The sequence below is a fragment of the Oreochromis aureus genome, linkage group 7, assembly GCF_013358895.1.
Source record: "Oreochromis aureus strain Israel breed Guangdong linkage group 7, ZZ_aureus, whole genome shotgun sequence".
In the NCBI taxonomy this organism is placed as follows: Eukaryota; Metazoa; Chordata; class Actinopteri; order Cichliformes; family Cichlidae; genus Oreochromis; species Oreochromis aureus.
In genome coordinates, this window is record NC_052948.1 from 14,157,909 (window position 1) to 14,179,208 (window position 21,300).

At 39.7% G+C, this 21,300-nt stretch overlaps 1 protein-coding gene across 6 annotated transcripts; it reads right to left on the minus strand.

The window, feature by feature from the left end:
- Window positions 1-50: 50 nt before the first annotated feature.
- myrf (myelin regulatory factor) lies at window positions 51-21,021 on the minus strand. 6 transcript variants are annotated; one of them, XM_039615141.1, is made up of 27 exons: window positions 17,585-17,721; window positions 16,822-16,865; window positions 12,603-12,693; window positions 12,191-12,472; window positions 11,670-11,731; window positions 10,818-11,040; window positions 10,642-10,718; window positions 10,339-10,453; window positions 9,485-9,680; window positions 9,318-9,394; window positions 9,125-9,235; window positions 8,926-9,031; window positions 6,323-6,523; window positions 6,043-6,151; window positions 5,747-5,856; window positions 5,505-5,665; window positions 5,343-5,415; window positions 5,154-5,236; window positions 4,503-4,571; window positions 4,034-4,101; window positions 3,847-3,921; window positions 3,541-3,768; window positions 3,278-3,371; window positions 2,938-3,000; window positions 2,551-2,656; window positions 2,295-2,369; window positions 51-2,158 (listed from the first exon to the last, which is right to left on the minus strand). In XM_039615141.1, exons 1-27 carry the CDS (start codon window positions 17,704-17,706, stop codon window positions 2,075-2,077), a joined length of 3,105 nt encoding a protein of 1,034 aa, XP_039471075.1. In that variant the 5' UTR covers window positions 17,707-17,721; the 3' UTR covers window positions 51-2,074. The 6 variants fall into 6 exon arrangements, with proteins under 6 accessions (XP_039471075.1, XP_039471073.1, XP_039471072.1 ...); XM_039615139.1 differs by having other exon boundaries at window positions 8,941-9,031; window positions 10,621-10,718; XM_039615138.1 differs by having other exon boundaries at window positions 10,621-10,718.
- Between the last annotated feature and the right edge of the window lie 279 nt (window positions 21,022-21,300).

The following is a 21,300-nucleotide window of genomic DNA, read 5'->3' on the forward strand; positions in this document are numbered from 1 at the left end:
GATCTTATAGAGCAGGTAGTCTAAACAGCATAGAATGAAATAAAACCTTAGGAAATGTAATAGTAAATTTATTTACTGCATGCATTCATAGTGTTACAGCATATTTATTGACAAAAGCTTTGAAAATGAAAAGTAGTGATATTAATGTAGTCATTGAGCTTTAGTCTTTTGCTTTTTTCTTTTTCTTTACACATGGGCCTTTTAATATATGCATGTTTTAATGTTTATCGATCATTCCTTGGCTCCAGTAGCTGAAAGTTAATATATTATTGATATCAAAATCAACTACAAAAAAAAACCAAACAAAAAAAACCAAACAACAATATGATAAAACACACCCGATAAAAAGGAGCATTGGTAGTGACAAAAAATGAAGCTATACAGTTACAAACAACCCAGTTCTACCAAAGTGTCTGACACCAGTCTGGTGCACTGGATACAGCAAAAGCCTTTTTCGTATATATATGTACAGTGCAAAAAGTGCTACAGTGGTTTCATTATGCTAGCTGGTGAATTATAAATAAGCTAAAATAGTACCATATGCCCACTGAAGTCATAATAATTATAGCGAAAGCATGTACAGAATATTCATATTATTACAGAGTCCATAAACTTTATCTGATGGCTTTTCCTATTTAATATAAATGTGTTTTTTTTTTCTTAATAAAGACACTTACGGGACTAGGATTGAAAAGCAAATTTCAGTAAATGCAACAAAACCACAACGTCTGAAGTTAAATGGAGATTTCCTTTGAGACAAGAGAAGCTAATACAAAAAGAAAACATAATACAAATCAGTTATATCAAACATGTTATCACTGCATATACTTAGCTGTATAAGCAAAGGAAAAATTGTTTTCAAATACATCCAGAAAAACAGAGGAAAGAGTCCAGTGTATAGAATCCAGTTTTATATGTGTGTAATTTCCTTGTAGGTTTGTGATCAAGGCATTAAGACAAGAACTTCCAAGCTGGAGCAGCATCTCAGCTACAATGTACCGTTTTAGAGAAATTGATTGGGCATGCACATGAAATGACATATTTCATATTCATATTTATTGCCTTACCAGCATTGTCCAGTTAGCAAGATACAGTGTAAGCTATTCCAGTGTTTCTTGAAATATTGTCAGTGTTGGACTCAGCGAGCTCTCAGTGCATCGTGTTAATTTCCTGTGATTTGTTTGCTTTCCAGTCTTAACATATATCCTCTAAGGAATCTGCTACAATGTGCACAGCTCAGAGGTTTTGAGGTGTTTTTTTAATGCATTTAAGAAGCAGTTTCTGTGTAGTAATATGCATTAACATGTAACAACTTCGTGTTTAATTCAGTGTCACGATTGAGACAGAAATGCTGCAGAGTGTGCACACCTCTGTGCACGGATTTTAGTCAGGGGCTGAATTAGGATAGGCAGTACAGCTGACTGCTGCAGACTCAGCACAAAGCTCCACTGCAGACACTGTGCACTACTGAGGTATCTTTTCAGTGCTAGCTGCAACCATTTACCGTGGCCTTCAGCAGAAGCCAGTGATCTCCTCTCCAGTGTATAAAAGTATTGAGAAGTATTCTTCCAAACCAGTTGTGACTGGTTTTGTTGTATATACAGATTCATAGTGTATGTTTGCAGTGCCTTCTGTTGTAACATCGTAGCCTGGACTTGATTTAGAAAATTCTGCTAAAAACAATGTTACGGTTTATATTAGGAATGGAAGACATAGTGATGAGTAACAAATTTAAAAAATAAAAATTGTTGAGCTATGAACTAAGTGCGTTACTTTTACATTAGCAGTTAACAGTGGTACGACACAGTTTTCAGAGTCAGTCATCAACATTTCCAGTGACAGAAAAAAAAGACATATACAGTGTTTCAAACTCCAGTGATCACAGCAAAAGGAGATGTCTTAATGCATATACATATGAAAGGGACTACAGTGGTGGTACAGTAAATCGTTTGCTCTGTTTGAATATCTTTAAAATAATGTACAATAATTAGACAAAGCTTGATCCCATCATAACCGCATACAAATTGAAAAATATGGTATACTGTAAAGGGACTGGGATGCATCATCTGCTTCCTCACACGCAGCTGCTTTCTATGAGAAAATGGTAGTCAGAGTATGGTGCAGATTTTCCTTCAGTGTCACAGCTCACTCTGTCACTCTGTTAACAAAAAAGCGTGTAAGAAAAACAGAATTAATTACTCACTTCTGACTTTACCCAAACAACCATAAACAGATTACAGAACGCAGAAGAACATCCACGATGACTGTATGTTTTGGAGGACCAGGGTACTCACAGACAGGGAGACACGAAAGTGATAGGTGATGTCTTGGTAAGGCAGCACAGGCACCGACCACAAGTGACGAGTCCCCTTAGAGAGAAGCAGAAAGAACATAAGAATATCTCATTCAAAAAATGAGAAAATTACAGTAATGTAGGAAATATTTTGTATAATATCAGTATTATATAATTATGGCAGCATCAACTGACAAAACAATGAAAAATATTTTCATTATATGAGAGATGAGGAATATATAAATGTTATTAAGTACCTTTGTTGATGTACTCTGTTCATTATAGAGCTGTGTTTCTGTGTGGTTGGGGCATAAACGTCCCTTGGTGGCTCCACATTGTCGTACCCACACGCTGTTTGTAGACCTGTGTTGGTAAAGCTTTATTTTATCTCGGTCTTTTATTTCCTGATAATCTCCCAACAATATCTCGCATGTTGAACGTTGAAAATGTAAATGTGCAATTTGGAGCTTAATGTATGAGAAATCATTTCATGAGAAAACAGCTATAGTAGTTCCATCCATTAGTTTGTAGTTAGTACCAAATCCCACATGTCTTTCTAGGAAACTTAAAACATTACTATGAATTCATTTGTTTATAAATCAAAACTTTGCTATTGTTATGTCAGATGGCGTTTGAGTACTCACGTCATGTGCAAAGTGATTTGTGACATGGAGGAATTTCTTTTTCCATGAAGTGATACCGTGTAGCTATAGATGAGACAGAGAAAATGTGCATTAACACTAATAATGCAAAGTTGTAATGCATTGATAATGTAACACTCCAGATGATGAAGCGTTACTGGATTGATAGTGACCATATTCCCAACTCCAGCCATGTTAGCAAAAAAAATATCCCTACAGTGGAGTTCAAAAACATCCAAGGCACAATAAAACTGTTCTTCTTACTTTCTTATTAGTGTTTACTTCCTTTTCATAGTGAAAATGTGCACATAACTCTAAATTAGCGTAACCTTTGTGTGTTTACCTGCAGCTTTCTGCTGTTGCACAGTTTTGCGCTTTGATTTCTTGGTTTGTCTCCATGATATATAAGCTAGTGAGAGAAGGAACTGATTTCACTCCTGAAAAAAAGAGGGAATAAAATAGCATTAGAAGCTAAACTAATAGCATTCCTTTGTACAGCATGCAGACAATCTTTGTTTGCCGTCGTCAAACAAATGGCTTTACTGTGTTTGCATACTGCATATTATGCGTGTGAAGAAAGTGCTCTGGCTGGGCTGTGATTTTTACCCTTTGTGTGCAGGCTGCGTTGTCTGCGTGGCAGTGGATGCTGCCCACCAGGAAGACGGTTGATGGCTCCCACTCCATCCGTCTCTTCAGGGCTGGGCCTTTTGGACTTGGCAAAATAAATGGGTGCTGATGTGTGACTCAGACGGTTTCTGTTGTGATCTTTGTCCATTAGTCTGGACTTGGCCTTCTTGTTAATCAGGCCGGGTGTAGGAACTAGGCTGCTAAAAGCTAGAGAGGGAGGAATAATAAATGTGTATGGACATTCAGAAACAAGACTTTTTTTCACATTACCAGAGACTTTGATACCTGGTGTGGATTGGTTGTTACTCATTGTTGAAACAGTAGCTGATTGGTTGTTTATGGCTGTGGTTGAACAGCAAGCTGGAGGAGTTTTGAGGAAAGAGAATGAAATCAGATAAGCAAAACTATTCACACTACTACTTAACAGTGAAAGTTGATCCCGCTTGGTCATTTGATAAGAGCCTCCACTCACCTGGTGCAAGGGTAGTGGACAATGGAGTATCTGGACCCTTGCGGGAGGATCCCACTTCAGCTCTTGGCCTGCATCAGATTCATTGGCACAGGAGGAGGACATGGTTTAGTTCAAGTAATGATACACTTAATGTAAAAGACAGTTTAAGAATGCTTAGATATGTGACTCATGATCTCCTTTCAGACAGAACAAAAGAAACACCCTACTAAGCAATCAAAGATAAGACTGAAAGAGCAGATCAGGAAATTTGAGTAGTAGGACTGGGTGTTGATTGTGTACCATGGGCAGACAGGTGGACAGACAGTTATAGTGGCAGTGAAGATGGGCATCCAAGAGATGTAGAGAACACAGGAAGGAACATAGCTACAGAAAGCAGGGACAGATTATATAGAAAGGCATTAACAAAGAAGTGAAAAATGAATTTCATTTTACTACAAGACTTAGGTGTTTGTGTGTTAAAAACACATACCCATCTTTCTCTGTGACATCCCCTCTGTGGTGAAGAGTGAGTACATAAAGCACAGACATGGAAATGACACTGTGGACAAATAAAGATCCAATAAATCAACATCATCATATCACCACTGTGCAGAATGTATCCGTTTTTTATTGGCCCACTCATAGACAATATAAAAAAAGATGGGCGTTGCACCTGCTGTTTGACTGGTTTAAAAACTTGCATTGTTTATAATGGTCAGCAGGGGGCGACTCCTTTTGTTGCAGCAAGAAGTACAGTTACATAGAAATTTATCAGAAAATAGCTCTTTTTCTCACCTAATTTATGAACGTGGTAAAGATTTTGCTAATGAGTTTATCATCTCAGTTGGTAGTTTCAACTCTTGTTTATTCATTCTTATTTGGTTTGAGTAAAATACTTTTAGAGTAAAATACATGACAAAGCGAAGTATCCTTTAAGGTATGCTAAAGAGCATGCATTTTTCAGAGAGATCCACCGCTTACTTGTGATGTTTAGAAAAATTTAAAAAAACCAGCCAAAATGCTCAACTTCAGGCATAAAGTTGGGGCTTAAACAAATGGATGATGAATGGCGTCTATGTCCATCTTTTATATATAGTCTAGGGTTTAATGTCCCCTCACCAAACACATTATCTCCTCTAACCTGAAAGCCATGACCACAACCAGTGCCAGGATGGTTCCCTGCATGAACTTCTGACTGATGCAGCCCTGATCTGGAGGTAAATTCTGCAACAAGCAGATCACATGTAATTAAATGAGCACATTTTACTTCAAAAAAGAACAATAACAACAATAAGAAAGGGGGAAAAAAACAGCCAGCATCATCACGCACCTTGCTTCCTGGTTTGACTGTCTTTTTCTTTAGTGGGCCACTTCCTGTCCTGCTAAAATAACTTCCTGACTGGCTACATTAACAAGAAAAATACAGGTAATTTCTTAAACCTTTATGGTCATACCGTCATTGTGTGATAATGTGTAAATGAATTTTTCTTACCTGACCGTGCCCCCGCTCACGGTGCTCTTCATGCTGTCAAGGCGACGCAGTTTGGCCAGTTTGCGGCTCCAACGCTCCAGCTCATCGATACGAGTCTCCAGGTTGTCCGTCAGCTTACACAGCTCCTTCACCGCTCCGACATTCTCCATAAAGATACGCTCCTTTGAAATTAGAGGAAGCAATTAGAGTTGATGGTAAAGACTTTGAGCACGGTACTGTATGCATGCCTGAACTTTCATTACCTTGTTGACAACTAATAGGTTGGGAATAGTTTCCCCATTTGCACACACCACATCACCCCCCTCTTTCACTGCCTCAGGCAAAATTTGTTGAACCTCTTGAGCGATCACTCCTGCAGAAGGATACACCAAATCCAAAAGTAAGAATGCAAGCCCTCAGAGATTAACGCAGGATATACTTAACAATGGACTTATACTAAATGAAGACATTGAGATGATAGCATGATATACTGTACAAACAAATGAGATGCTGAAATGCAAGATTTAAACTTGTATAGTTTTTTTCATGAAGTTGTTACCAGTCTCTGCAGTGTTCTCTATGCCCACGGTGGCAGCAAACTCAGGCTTGTATTGATAATGGACCAGCCTCATCTGAGAAATCCGTTTTAAATTGTCTGTGGTGTCGACCTACACGCAGACAGAATGTGCAGATGGTATGAAAACACAACGCTAACGTTGCAGATGAAGAATACAACATGACATGACTGGATGGCATGATTCACGATGGTGTGCTGAAAACACACAATGACACGCTGAGAGTTTTGAGGCACACATGTACACTGTGAGTCCCATCCTGACCTCCTGGACATTTTCTTTGGCCCTGATGTCAGATGGATGCACAAGGGAGCCCATGACCTTCAGGTTGCCATGGACAACGAGGGCCTCGTCCGGTCTGTCTGTATTGACACCGACTCTCCCGTGGTGGTAAACGGAGTCTGGCAGTTGTCCGCGCTGCCACAGCACCTCGTTGTCGCTTTCAAACTGGCCTGGGTTGGATGCCTGTCGCAGAGAAGCAAAGAAGGAGATACAAAGAAAATCTGTGATTGGGATTTTGAAAATGTTATAATAAAAAAGATTTTTTTAAAAGATAGGTGCAATGCTCCAAAAAAACACAGGTTGACATTTAGGAATATATGCTTATTTGCTTTCCTGCAAACAAGATAAGAAGATCCAAGCAGACGTTTTCTAAGTGAGTCATTATAAAATGATGACTCTGCCTTACAACTATAAACACTTTTCATTTGTTTACATGGACAGGCAACACATCATACAAACCACCAAAAGTAACCGAGCTGTTCCAGTTCTGTATTGCTGCTATGCTAGGCTAAGCTTAGCTAACCGGCATTACCGTGCAGACATGTGTAACGTCTTCTCATCTTGCTTTTTGCAAGAAAGCAGACAAGCTTATTTAGTGTTTAATAAGTCATTGTCTAACAATAAGCAAATGTACGTGTCACAGTCAAAAAGCTCTTCTAATATTTGCTATCATACTTTGTAATCATATGCTTTACAAATCTACCCAGATAGCATACATATTAGATATGTCAGGATTACCTTAGCACTTATGTCAAATGGCCTGATGTCCCTAAGGTCTGGCTCATATACAGTGTTGTGCAAAAGTCTCAAGCCACCCCTCATTTTTTTTATATTTTTGCTCTGTGTCAAGATGGACCCATTCTGCTTCAATAATACTGAGATTCAGTCTCTGGGGAGGTCAATTCATGACTGACAGTGATCGTGGTCATGCTGAAAAAAGAAGCTGTTGCCAGTCAGAGGCTTTCTAGATGGTATTGCATGGCAGATCAAAATCAGAGAGTTTTCTGCATTCATACTTCCATCAATTTTGACAAGATCCCCAGCACCGCTTTCTGAAATGCAGCCCCAAACCATGAGTTTGGAACATATTGATGAAGATTTAAAGATTCATCACTCCATCAGACCTGATGGCATTGATTTTTAGTCCAGGTCTTGTGTAGTTTGGCGTACCTCAACCTTTTCTCCCTGCTTCCCTTCCCTAAGAAAGCTTCTTGACATCTTTTCACTGGGGTCATTTCTGGTCAGGCTTTAGTGAACAGTAGACAGATCAGTAGATTTTTTAAGGACATGACTTTAAGACACTGTTTATATGCTCGAGACCTGCAGCTTATTGTTTTGTCAATTGTCCAGTTTTCATACATTTTTAAGAACACACTCCACATCATGCTGAGATGTGCCAAGTTTTTGCCTCATAGCTCTGTGGAAATCACCTTGTTGCTGCAAAATACCATTTTAAGCCCGTCAAACTATGTTATTTTTGGCATTTTTTGTAGAATTGAGTAAAGAAATAGAAACAAATTATGTGTTTGGTAGTGAGGGCCTAAAGATCCAATTTAAAATTGACACACCACCGGATCTTCACTTCAATTAGGTGATTTTTTTTAATGCTTTATAGGTATGTGTGTGGCTTTGCAAAAAAAAAAAAAATATATATATATATATATATATATATTATTCTGAAAATATCAGGTACAAGGACTCGAACAAAAATGAGGGGGGAAAAAGCCAATGTCAAAAGAATGCTCAAGACCACTGTCACAAACTGGGCAAAAGTAGGTGACAAGGAGAGAGTTTAAATATATTAAGTATAAAATGATGTAATAAACATAACCTAATCAAAACTTCATCAATAGGTTGTGTCAGGTGGAGTAGAAGAGAGACTGAGCAGTTCATCTGGGCCAGCTTTTATAGCCTGCAAGACACAGGTACCCTGCATTAGCTGATGGTCCTCCCATGGCAGCCAATCAACAGCAAGCCGTGGCTTTCATGAGTGTGGGAGCGTCATAACAACCACTTTAAAAATTACAAGAAAGTCTGTCTCTTTGGAAGCAAAATATAATGAAATGAGGGTTACTGTTTAAGGTGTGGCTGAATTGAGATAGCAACGGTCATCACTGTCAGTAAAGGCTAAACGTGAACCACAAGAAAACCACATTTTAAGCAAATATTGCTATCTGAGTAGGTTAATGACAACACTGTCACTGTCCAGCAAAAACAATTGTTTTCAAAATTTGGGGATTTTAACATTTTAGATACATTCAAAAGATATAAAACCTGATGAATTTAAAATGCAAGCATAAATCCAGACTGTTGTACTTAGTTCATGAATAGTAGATTTTTTTTTTAAAGATATACAGTTTTCACAAGACAGTAACAATGTGCTTTGTTTCATAATATGAACTCTTCTAAACAAAAGTATTTGAGGTGTAATGAAGATTACAGGCATGCAGATAAAACGAATGGAAAGAACAGAAAAGAGAGAAGATGATGTGAGAAATAGTGTATTACAGAAAGGAGTGCATAGCAGACAAAGAGTAAGGTGTCACATTCACAAGGGATATGATTGTTGTAGGAAGCAGACAGACATGGCCAGACGTTACCCTGACGATGATCCTCTCAGACACATGAGCCGCCACAGTGTAGCTCTGATTGTGGGACTGTGCGTGGAGCGCCACCACCAGCATGAAATACCTGGAAAGGCAGAATAATCCGAGGTAGATGTGACTACCAGAACTTGGCCTGTGAGTAAAGCGTGTGGTATTTTTTTGTGCAGTGACTTTTCACCTCTGATCAGGGTTTGGCTTGCCCTTCTTTCTCATGTTATTTGCTGTGGTCTCGCTAAAATGGAGCCGTCCCACTGTGACCTTAGTGACCTGATCTGAAGGCAAAGTGACACTGAAAGAGACAAAAATCAAGAGATTATTTAAAAAAACACTACAGCTATTTACTGTTTCTCAATTAAAAAGCTCAAACTCACAGGACTGGCTTGAAAGGTCTCTTGCTGCGGTCAGACTGCGACTGCTCCACACTGATGGACTGATTCATGGCTTCCACCTGGCAGTGAAGGTAGAAATAACCCATACAGTCAAGAACTAATAAGTACTACTGCCAGTCACAATACTGCTGCCTCGATGTTGCTTTCACCTTTACTCCATTAAGTTTGAGATAAAAACAATCAATGGGCTGCAGTCCTTCGCTTGTCTTGACGTACTTGGGATCTCCAAGCATGCCGATGTATACCGTGACCTGAAAATGGTTCTTCTTCTGGCAAACAAAAGCATCATCAGCTAAGGAGAAGTTGAAGCCTTTGTCAGCGTCAACGCGGTAGGTTGGCATCGGGCTAAAAGCAGGGAAAGAGAAAGCATCTTAACACTAGGAACAGGAAACTTCATAGTTTCTGTATTTTTATCACTAAAGATAAAGACGTGCATGTGGATTTATCTGTCCTTAACATTAATTTTAAATCAATTACACTGTAGCTTAATAAAATTGGTGTATGTATTTGAGATTCCTAAAAGATCTGAATAAAAAAAAGGACTTCATAATAAATGAAAAGACTTTTTTCTTTGTCTTTCTTCTCTATTTTAAGTAGGCATGGCGTTCTAAAAGCTGTGATGGTCAACCAGGTGGTTTTGATAACATATCTGAAAGGTCTAGTGAGTTCATTCTAACCCTCCTCCCTACCTATACTTCTTTTTATTTTGGCACTGTGAGTGCATAAGAAGGTGCACGCTAATTTTTTCCCCTACACCCCCTCCTCACGTTGCCTTTCTAAGCCGAAACCCTGTGCTCGAGACTCCCCCGCACAGCTCACCACTGAGGAATTTAGAGGCCTTTTTTGCAACACTCCTATTCCTTTGGCACTCCCGCTATACACTTTGTTCGCATTATCCATTTAACTAATTAAGACTCCTCTCATTTTTGAGCCTCTGCGGGGAGTTTCTGCTCTTTTCGTTCCAAATAAAGATTACAACGTGTGCAAATGAACTTCCACCCACAGCTCTTTGCAGTTGGCATCATATAGCGGCGTCCACTTGTTCTGCTGGTGAGGTTGCCACTTAATGCACTGATAATTTGGGTCCAGGTAGGCATTGTCTGCATCCTGCATTAAACCTGTGAAAAACAGTTTGAAATGTGGGCTATTAAAGGGTGACCAAGGAGTGTTAATAATGTTCACATCTGTTCTGTAAGAGTCTTTATCTGTGTTAGAGTTTAAGGGCAGCGGAGAGAAGGTGAAGTAGAGGAGGTAAGGAAGGGGGAAAAAGAAGATGCCTGCCTACCTGGTTCTTGTTTGATGATACCTGTGAGGATTTGGGAATTCAGGGTGCTGTTGGGAGAGTCAGAGTGCTTCCTCTTCTTCGCTTGATGAACAGGAACGCTGCTGTGAGAGAAAGAAATTGTAAAGATTAGCCATCATTCTCTCTGGGCAACGCAATCCACCCCCAACTCCTCAACCCTGTGCATCGTCATGACTCACTCTTGACCCTGAGGGTGCTGAAGTAACTGATGAAGCATCTGCGTCTGCTGCATGTCTCCACTTCCGCTTGCAGCCGGTCCAATGGGGTACTGTGATATCATGGGCTCAGGCTTCAGGTACATGTCCCGATGCATGCTGGGATAGTGCCCGTGTGGGGGGAGAGGCGGTGTTGGAGTCATGTGGCACATGTTCTCTGGAGTCATGGTCCTGATCATGTGAGGATCTAAAAAAAACCCCATTGGGAAAGGAGAATTATGGTTACATTGTTCTACAAACTGTCGGCCCTTGTGGCTCCGTTTTCGCACTCAGAATGTAAATTTCCTCCTACGTATCAATCCTCCTGTTTTGCATTTTCTTCCTGCAGTTTATTTTGCTGTCCTCCAACCTTGGCTAAAGGTCTTTTTCTATTGTTTCAAACTGAAGGGGTGCCCATCAGATAACACCATTCCACACCTTTTTACTAATACCAACACAGGTGTTTGAGCGGCGTAGAAATTTGACTTTGGGCACGGCTGGTATTCAGCTTGTACGCTGAACTCAGAAGTGCACCTGAAATGAACGCGTTCAGAAAATGTAGATAATTAAAACATTAATAAATACCAGACACCAGCTTCCTTTAGTGTCTTGTTAGGTATCGATTTGTTTGCAAATGAACTCGAGTTTCTGCTTGTTCAAACACACCAAACCGATGACTAACAGATATTGACTCAGTGAAGTTGCTTTAACCTGTGTAAACCTTTCATACTTTCTCCTACTTTCTTTGATTTAAAGCACCACTTCTTTTCCTTATTATTGGAGCTCGTTTGACTTTTCTCTTTTTAAGGAGAGAAAAAAAAAACACTTGTTACTCACCATTCACCTGTTGGGGAGAGTACGGTTCTGAGCTGGAGTCTGGGGGTGACTCAGGTAGTGTCCTAATAAACAAATATAAAAACAAATAAGGTAGTAGATGTTACCCTCACAAACTAACAATAGCAAGATTTTAAAATCAGAGCTATATTTAAAATTCTACCATGCTAGAAATCGTCCCCATACATTCTTCTTGTTTTCTAACTGCCATTATATCTAAGGCAGAACCTGGGATCACTCTCATGTACAAGCCCTTTACACAAGATGTGTGCGTCCGAATTTTTTTTGCAGGACGTAATTTGACTCTCTTTCTCTCTGGCTGTTATCAGTCTCCCTCCCCCCTCTTGAGCGTCTGAAGCTTTATTTGTTCAAATGACGCTTGATTAAGTATTGATTGCATAATGGAGCTGTAGGCTGTGAGGTGCCAAGAGCATCTAGGATCTACACTCCTTTTCATCAACTCACGTTATGTTTTTTGTCCTCCCTGTACCTCTATCCATCTAACGCCATGCTATTGTGCTCACCCTGGAGCGTAATGGCCCCTGTGCTCAGGTTTGACGTGAGCCTGCTGCTGTTGCTGGTGTTGCTGCTGCTGTTGCTGTGCCAGACAGGGGTAGCCGTGTCGGAGGCCCAGCGATGGACCTGGGGGGTAGGCGTTCTGGCAGCTAGGGGGCCCAGGTGGAGGGGCTCCTTGGCGTAGTGGGATAGGGGGGCTCACACCACACACCAACCCTCCAGAGGAGGACACTCCTGCTTGGGGAGATGAATAATTTGGTCCTGGGGTGCTGTGGACCTCTGAGAAACAGCTGGGAGAAAAGAAGAAGAAAAAGGGATTAGCCTTATCAGGAAAAACAAATTCCTTTGTAACAACATGATCTGATGTGGTTGGCGCATGTTGTTTTGACGTTGCTGGGTTGGTTCAGAGTCCCTACTGACATGTCAGCACTATCGTCCTCCTTGCTGATGTACTCTTCCAGGATACTGGTGTCGATGTTGGCTGGTTCCAGAGAGCTGGTAATATCATGACCTGTGGTGAAGGGAGGGTTGGGAACATGGAGGGGAGATGGAGAGCATCTGGGGATTAGCAAAAGGAGTCTTTCAGCAACTTCACTCAGTGCCACAAGAACTGCGGTTTCCACATAAGCCTGTGTTGTAACCATTCCCTATCTAAAAACGTAACACAAAACGAACATTAAAAACATATTATAAACTCAGTAGAGCATGTGGTATTAACACATTCATGGATTAAAAGGTCGTTATCTTTTCTTGAACATATAATTGAAAATCGTGAAAAAAGAAGAGCTCCGATTGGCTTTTAAACAATTTAAACATCATCATTTCAGGAGTGAGCAACTAGGATCTGGTAGTTATCATTACATGCTTATGATTCAGTGCCTCTAAGTGGTTACACATATAGACTGGAATGGTAAACGGATTGGATAGCATGTTTCTAATCTTACGCAAAGCAACTGGAATCACTTTACGTCACCGTTTCAAGCTTGGACAAAAGCCTCAGAAAAAAAAGGGTTTTTTTTCTAAACGGGGAAAAATTATAATTTTGCTTAAGCATATAAAGTCAAAGGTTTATTTATTTAAATAATTAACCTTTAATGCAAACTGAACGTGTACAAATCAAGTAAATTTAATTTAACCAGACTGCATTAAATTGAATGTTTAATATTGTACTTCTGTAATGAAATTACATGGAAAATTTACATGAAATCAAAATTTTGATCATACACTTTTTTGAGTATGACTGCATGATTTTATTGTCAGTATTTTTCTTCTTTGTTGAAATTTAAGTTCATCTTAAAGGTGAGTTAGAAACATATTTTCAATAATTTCCAAATCCTTGTCTTATTCCAACCCTGGGGCATTTTTACTCTTTGAGAGGCAAAGCCTCACAAATCCCAAACACATGACCCCACCTAATCTTTAAAATGCCAATATGTAGGACGAGCACATTCTTATGGATATATTTAGAAAAGAGTGAACCAGGTTGTAAAAACTGGCATTTACTATGTCAAACAGAACATTCATCTCAAGTGTTACACAAAGGTGAAACGTTTGCTAAAGCTGTCACTAAAATTGTCCCAAACTGTGCCGGACATAGTGTGGTTGGGGGGGCTGGTATAGTGGGTGGTCAGTGAACCCGAGACTTTCTTTCTCTTGTTCATTCCCTCTCTTTCTTTCACCCAAACCTGCACACACACACACTCACTCACACATACTCTTCCTCTGATAGATTAAGCAGCTACTCAGTTGGGAATGCAAGGAATTTTTATGTTAACATTGGAAAATTTTTCTCACTTTCCTTTTTAAGAAAAAAATATCTTCTACAAAGTTTGTTCTGTTTACCTGAAACCAAACAGAAAGGTCACTTTCTAGTACTCGTGCCACAGTTCCTCTGAACCCACTTTAAACATTTTTGGACTGCATTGTATTTTGAATAATATGTAAACACCCAAAAGTGTACAGCAAAAAAAGAAAAAAAGAAAAAAAAAGTTATAAGTCTTAATCATCAAGGCAACAGACTAAACTGCTGGTCTCAAGCTAATCAAATAAAATTTGACAGTTTGACATCATAAATCCTTATGGTGCACTATTTATGATGTAAACTGTCTTGTTTTCACTGGAAAGAAACAGATGGTGAATGTCTCCTAATACATGCCAGTGCAAAGGGAGAAAAGCAGGATGGTTCCCCTTAAATAAGATCCAGATGTGCACCCCACCCAAAGAGGCAGTAAATTTGAGCTGGCAGGACTGATAAGAAAAAATTGAGAGATAGAGTGAGAGGGGAGGGCAGATAGATGGAGGCTAAGGAGAAAGGGGGGAGAGGGAGGCAGGAGGGGCAGAATGCAAGTTTAATGTCTAAGGGTTCTAGCTATAGAGGAAAAACAGAGAGGAAAACTGAGGGGAAAATATGAGACAGACCATCTTTCTGCCCAATAGAAACCGATCCCTACAAAACAGAGATGTGACTTAAATGTATTTATTAAATTATTGAATTAAAAAATCATTGTGGCTGGTTAGATAATGTAGAGCTAATATTTGCTGTCTTTCTAGCAGTCCAGCTAACAGTAAAGCAGTGGAAGAACAGCTAAACAGTGAAATCTCATAAAGTTAAAGGGAGCTATATGCTCATGCTAAACCTTGTTTGTCCATATAAGCAGTGACTTTATAAAATAAAAGGAAAATCAAAGTTAGCTCCATTTATTACTGTGTTGAGAAGAAGGTAAGAGTAAAATCTTTGCAACATGCGATTCAAACCTGATACAAAGAATGTCAGAAAACACAAAATGGCATAAAAATCGAACGACTGTGACTTAAATAAAGGCTGGACACCCGATAGAGACACCAGTACTACAGCACAGGTCTAAATATTGGGGCTAAAGCAAGAGTAAAGTCCAGTTATCGTCAGACGAGGATGTCAGGAACTTGAATACACTTTCACTTTTGCGACTTTACCCCATCACTTTGTGTATTACTACTAATAAAAATGAATTCCTGGAATGCTATTTACTATTAGTAAGAAGAGTAGAATAAAAGATTAAGTAACCGTAACCCCGATTATTAAATCACTTTCTCTTCAGTTGTTGTGAACTGGATGTATAAATTTCCCTGTCCTCCATGTTTTTCGTTGTCCAGCTGTGTTCAGTGAGGAACAGTGAAGTGATTGTCAGTCCAACTTCGATACAGACTCGCCCTTTGAGACATTAGGGGCTGAGAGGGGTGTATGTGTGTGTGCCTGTGTGAGTACGCATACGCGTGCACATGTGAACACGCACTTGTTTTTATGCTTTTGAGTGTGTGTGTTTTGCCACCATTTCAATGCCTTGCTTGTAAAGACAGAGGACTGAGTGTGGGAGTGCTTGTTAATTACAGTTTCACTCATAGCATTTGGTTAAACGCACAAATTTAAGTTTTCTTTCCACGTTTTTTTTTTTTTTTTTTTAAATAATACCTCCAAAGTTGCATCGGCATCACTTCCCCGTGTAAAATAGGACAGTGGCCTTGACTGAGGAGGTGCTAAGTCAATCATGAAGTTAGAATCCTGAGTCACACGACCTCTTCAGTTAAAGGTGTCATGTTACTCAGGTGTTTTGTGTTTGGCACCACATCAAGGTTACTCATCATCCTCGTGGATCAGGGTCTTAACATCTTTCCAAACTATACATTTATCATCAACAGTGTGAATCGACTGGGCTGTTTTTCCTTTACATGCAACATCTAGATCCTTGAACAGAGATTCCTCCTCAGTTTTTCTTCCTTTTTCCCTAAATGGAGGGCTCAAGGGCACCACTTCCAATTGGAGGACAGATATATAAACTATTATCAAGGTTAATGACAGTTATGAAAAAAGCAAACAAACCCCCCCCCCCCCAATTCTAATCTTCAACAAATTTTCTAAACGTTATTGATTTTCTCAACCAAATGAGATTTGCATGTGCTTGCATGAACATGTTAATAATTAAACACTTAGTGAGTATCTTAACTAAGAGTGAACAAAGTCCACCTGATTAGCAAACAGTTGGACTACAGTGAACTTGGCCGCACATACGCACACCAAGAACACAACGCACGATTATCCAACAATAATAATTACAGTAAAAAAAAAACAACAACAACTTTTTTTTAACGAGCATTAAAGTTATATTTGTAGAAAGTATTCATTGCTAGTTGTAAATAAAGAGTCTGGATTTTGGATTTCATTGATATATAAGCCTGATTTTAACAAAAAGGTTCTCTATTTATCTGTTTTTCATTGTCCTATTTGTCCTAGCCCCCTCCCCACAAAAATCAATTAAAAAAAACTGATGCATTCAGATAAAGTCAATTTCATCCATGCGCACAGCCTAACAATAACTCAGCTGCTCTCAAAAATGCAGCTCAGACTAGAGACATGGGGAAAGCACCTACAGATTACAGTTAATGTGTGAAATCATCAGTAGAAGGTGTTAGACTAGTTGGACATAACTCTAAGGTTATTGGCCTTCTCTATTTGTTTACATGACAGAGTTACCGTTAAAAGAGTGCAGAGCATCCCTTTGACACAGATATTATTGAGTGAGATGAACAGAAAGCCCCCTCGTTGGGTGCAGACTAACAAGTTGAATCTAGACAGAAACAGAGCGGACAGAGCGGCTCAGAGTACCTGCACGTAGCCAAAGCATGTTGAAGTCCTTGAGTTGAAAACACCTGAAACAGAAGATGAGAAGAACAATTCCTGTCTATTTTTCACATGTTTCCCTACTCGGGTAAGAACCTTTCTCCTGCAGACCTGAAAGCCGTAGATTAGGGTACCTAAATGTGTGTGTGTGTGTCATACTGTGTATATGTTCATGTGTGTGTGTGTGTGTGTGTGTGTGTGAGAAAGGCTGTTATAATGAGGATTATTTCCCAGTCATGAGAAAGGGCTGTACCAGGCTACCACACACAGCCCTTGTCGCATACAAGCACTGGTCGCACCGGTGGACCTGGCTCAGAAGATTATAGGAGTAACACGGCTGGGACTGAGACACAGAGAGAGAGGCTGGAAAGTAGCAAAACACTGCAACTGTGAGGTCGAGGGTCAGCGCAAGACAGAGTTATAGAGCATGGCGAAACAAAGAGGGAGAAGACACTGAAAAAGGGAAAAAAATAGAGGAATAAAGATAAGATGTGGAGCAACATGTAGCAGATGATGAAAAAAAAGGTTTTCTTACGATGATACATTTAGACACAGAGAAGTAAAGAAGACCTCAGTTATTGCTTACTAATAAAATATGGAAGATGCGGTCTAAACATCCAATAAGAAGCAGAGTCTTCACAGCAAATTTGTTCTGTTAACACTATCTGTTACCTGCCTGCAAATTATTGCACACAAACATGAACTTAATCTCCTGATGTCGAGTGGAGCCGTAAACAACATTCGCTACCTGAGGATTAGTCGGATGGCAGTTTGAAGTGAAGGGAGTGGGGCGGGACAATGAAAAATAGAACCCACTTGTAAGCGCAGTAAGCCTGGCTGCTCAAAAACAATACACTCCTCGACCAGCATTTCATTGCAAAATCCATGAATCAGAGGAACCATCTAAGTGACAGCTTTCTTATCCACTATTCACCGTGACTGTGGGAGCACTGCGGGACTTAGTAACCCAGGTCATGGGTTGCTCTTGAACCAGGAAAATTATTAATCCACCTTTAGACTTGTTAAGTGGTTATAGGCTCAAAGATTATTTTTTATTATTTATTTCTGGCAGATACAGAAATAACAGTATCCTCCATCTGCATGAGTACGTTTGAAAGTGATGAAACTAATTTGTGACCAAGTGCCTGGAAAGCCAGAAGCATTCATTAGCAATATTTTTATATCACTTCATCATTCGTGGACTTTTGTTCCAAGGTTCCAGCTTGTTAACTGTGTGAATTTGCTGGGTTTCTTTGTTTTTTGTGACTGTAGACTGGATATCTTTGTGTAGTTGTGCTGCCTCTTTGTGTCATTTTGAAAAGAAAGTAATGAATCAGTTAATCGGGAAAATATTTTACAAAAAATGATTTGATCAGTAAGGCAGGCGTCACTGATTCCTCTGTGTAGGTGCAGCTACACAGGCCCACTAACACGCCTTGTAACGTCAACTGGATCCACACTTTTTTTCCTCCCCACCAAATTCGAACTCATTTTGAGGCTGGAAAATGTCACACAGATGATTCAACCAAGCGTTTGTTTACCTGATGGAGAAACCCAAGACAACAGCAACGAATGTTACTGTTAAACGTTGCGCTCACACACGGCTCAACTTCGAGTCACTATAGTGAGTCAGAGAGGAGAAGGTCAAGTTTTGAGGGGGTTGGTGCTTTCGTTGGGTTTTCCCTCAACCCAGCCAGTCTCTCTCCACCCTGAGCCTGCACTATCTCACCTCCTCGCCCTGTCTGCTAACTGTCACTCTAATGGAGTCAGAGAGAAAGAGAGCGAGAGGCCAAATACCCGAGGAGAAACACCAGTCTCACCTCATTGCGTTTAACAGCTACCAGGGCTATGCCAGGAATGTACATTAAAGTGAATGTATACATATTTCACCATTAAAACAGTTTACCTGGTGCTGAAATCCATTATAGAGCTGTGTGTGTGCGTGCATGTCTGTTTGTGTTTCAGGCATGACTGAAAGACCCCAGCTTAATTATCTCATACATTCAGATTTGCAGATATTCGACTTTCACTCCACTTTAAAGTCGAGTCTTCAATTCAATATCAGACGAACACTTGTGGCATCGAAATCATAAGGAGTAGTTAGGAGAAAGAGGAAAATAAGCGAGTACTTTATACTTCTCATGGACAAGTTGACATTTGAGCCCAAGCGAGAGCGGCTGAAATAAAGCCAAAGTAAGAACATCTCTCTTACTCCCAAAGCAAGAATGTAAACACACTAAATTCCTGTCAGAATAGCGAGAAACCCCTGACAGTCATGGATGGCTGTGTATATTTAAGTCAGCACTAAGTGTGTACTATAATAAAGTGCTAAGTCTCTTCACAGATAACTTGTCACGTAGAGTGTTTTTGTATTCGTGCACCTGATGCTGCCTGGAAAAGTTATTTATTCAATTAAAAAACAAACAAACAAACTGGTAAAGTGTGAATTTAATTGCATAGTCATTAATACATTTTAAGGATTTGTGACAGGATAGAGTATAAAGAGGAAGAAAAAGTGATGATTAGTGGTGACCAAACAAAGGAAAATGGTTGGGATGGAATAAGCTTCTGCTTCTTCCTCCTGCTTTTAAAATATGTTGACTTATTTTTTCCTTCTGTTTTGTTTCTTTTTTTTTTGGTCTTCATTGTTCTTTTATTATTTACACAATTACACAGTCACTCAATACACAGGGAAACTCTTGTAATTTGAATAATGGGGTTTTCTTGTGCAACATGTGATGAGAAATGTCAGAGAAGAAAAAAAGGCTCATGAAGTCAGGCAATTACTCAAATTGCGACTGAATAATAGAGCTCAAGACAGGCAGCTCAACTGGGGACGTCAATGTCACAGCAGAAACCAAATAAAGAGAAACATCAGTTTAGAAAAATAAAGTCTACCAGCTGAAATTACACGAAATTCAAGTCTGAAGAGTGATTTTGTCCAAAGCCTTGCAGCATAACTGCTGGCTAACGGGACACATTTGTTTGCAACATGATGATCGCGTCTCTAACACACACACTGTGCCTGCAGCACACTGACAAAACACAACATTTATCTTCACTTGAATTCCTACACCCTTTCAACCCTCAACCCCACCCTCCTCCAACTCATTTTTTTGCTCTTAGGATTCCCAGTTTTACTTGATCTGTTCCCCATCACCAGCACTTTTGCCCCCCACCTCCTCACCCACCGACCCACTCTCCCCGAACCCGTTAACCCCCCTGAATTTTAACAATATAATTATTATTTTTAGGTAAGCAGCAAATAGGAAACATTTACTGTGAAAGAGAAACTTTCTCCTATGACCACCCAGTCTATCATCTCATGTTAACCACCTGCCGTATCCGGTAAATTAAAACAGCTGAGGCTTTTTCATACTGATGGTGTGCGTAAAAGTGGAATTAACAAAAAGAAACACTCAAAAACAGATCGGGGTTTATTTTCTTAACGAAATCCAGTTTTCTAGAAGTAAGATCGTGTTATATAAATTTAAAAAGACCACTTTTCTCTAAAGTTTTAAGAAGAAACCTTATAATAATAACTTAATAATAAGTCTTACCTTCAAAAAATCTCTGTAACGCTTCTGTTTCATCTACCACGTCCTGGTCCATCCTAGCGGGTCCCACATAAAAAATCCATGAAAGTCTCCCCTTTTCCGAACGAAATCAATTCGGTTCGGGGAAACATTCACACGAACATCCCGGACTCTAGATTACAATTATCGCGACTTTTTTTCTACTTGCGCGTTAATCCACCGCTTGCGAAGGACTTCTTACCTCCTGTTCAGACAATCAAAACTTGGCACTGGATTAATATTCTGTATGTTCTTCACCGTTTCAGCTGAATAAAACTTTAGAGCTTTAGCCTCGGTCGAATTTTTTTTCAATTAAATGTCACCAAAAGTCTCTGTAAGAAGATCATTAGAAACGTCCCTTTAGTCGCGCCTTCCCTTCAGCTCCCACGCGCTTCATAGTAATGTTTGGTTTGCGCTCTTAAAAGCGATCTGCAGCCTCCTGCGGGACACGGGGAGAAAAAGTCGACGGTTAAATGAAAAGTTAGAAAAGAATTAAAAAGGGTTAAAGTTGACTCCCTCAGGTTGAGCCTCTTCCTCCTTTGCCTCTCCCTCTCAGACAGGATGTGAGCAGCAGGGTCGGAGGAGAGGAGCTGAGGCAGGTGAGGGATGTGCTGCTGCGAACATCCCAGGGGAAAAAAAGGAAAACCTTTAAAGTTTCTGTGAGGACCCAGAGACTCTGTGGTCTGTCTTTACAGATAGTTTCATTATGAATTTGGCATTGCTTCTCACTTATTATCATTATTTTGTTTTAACTTGGAGTTGGAATCAAGTGATTTTCTTTTAGTTTCACTATTCCTTTACAAAACAACTGATTATTTCCTTTAACTAGATCTTATTTTTATTTGTTTTATTTCATTTATTTTATTTTCTAAACAAGTTATGGGCAATA

Excerpts from the sequence above, each read along its gene's own strand:
- myrf (XM_039615137.1), bottom strand. The coding sequence starts at position 17,706 with ATGCTGGTCGAGGAGTGTATTGTTTTTGAGCAGCCAGGCTTACTGCGC. Across the intron at positions 16,866-17,584 it reads GCCATCCGACTAATCCTCAG|GTGTTTTCAACTCAAGGACT; the intron begins GTAGCGAATGTT and ends CTTCTGTTTCAG. Across the intron at positions 6,152-6,322 it reads CCAAAGAAAATGTCCAGGAG|GTCGACACCACAGACAATTT; the intron begins GTCAGGATGGGA and ends GTCTGCGTGTAG.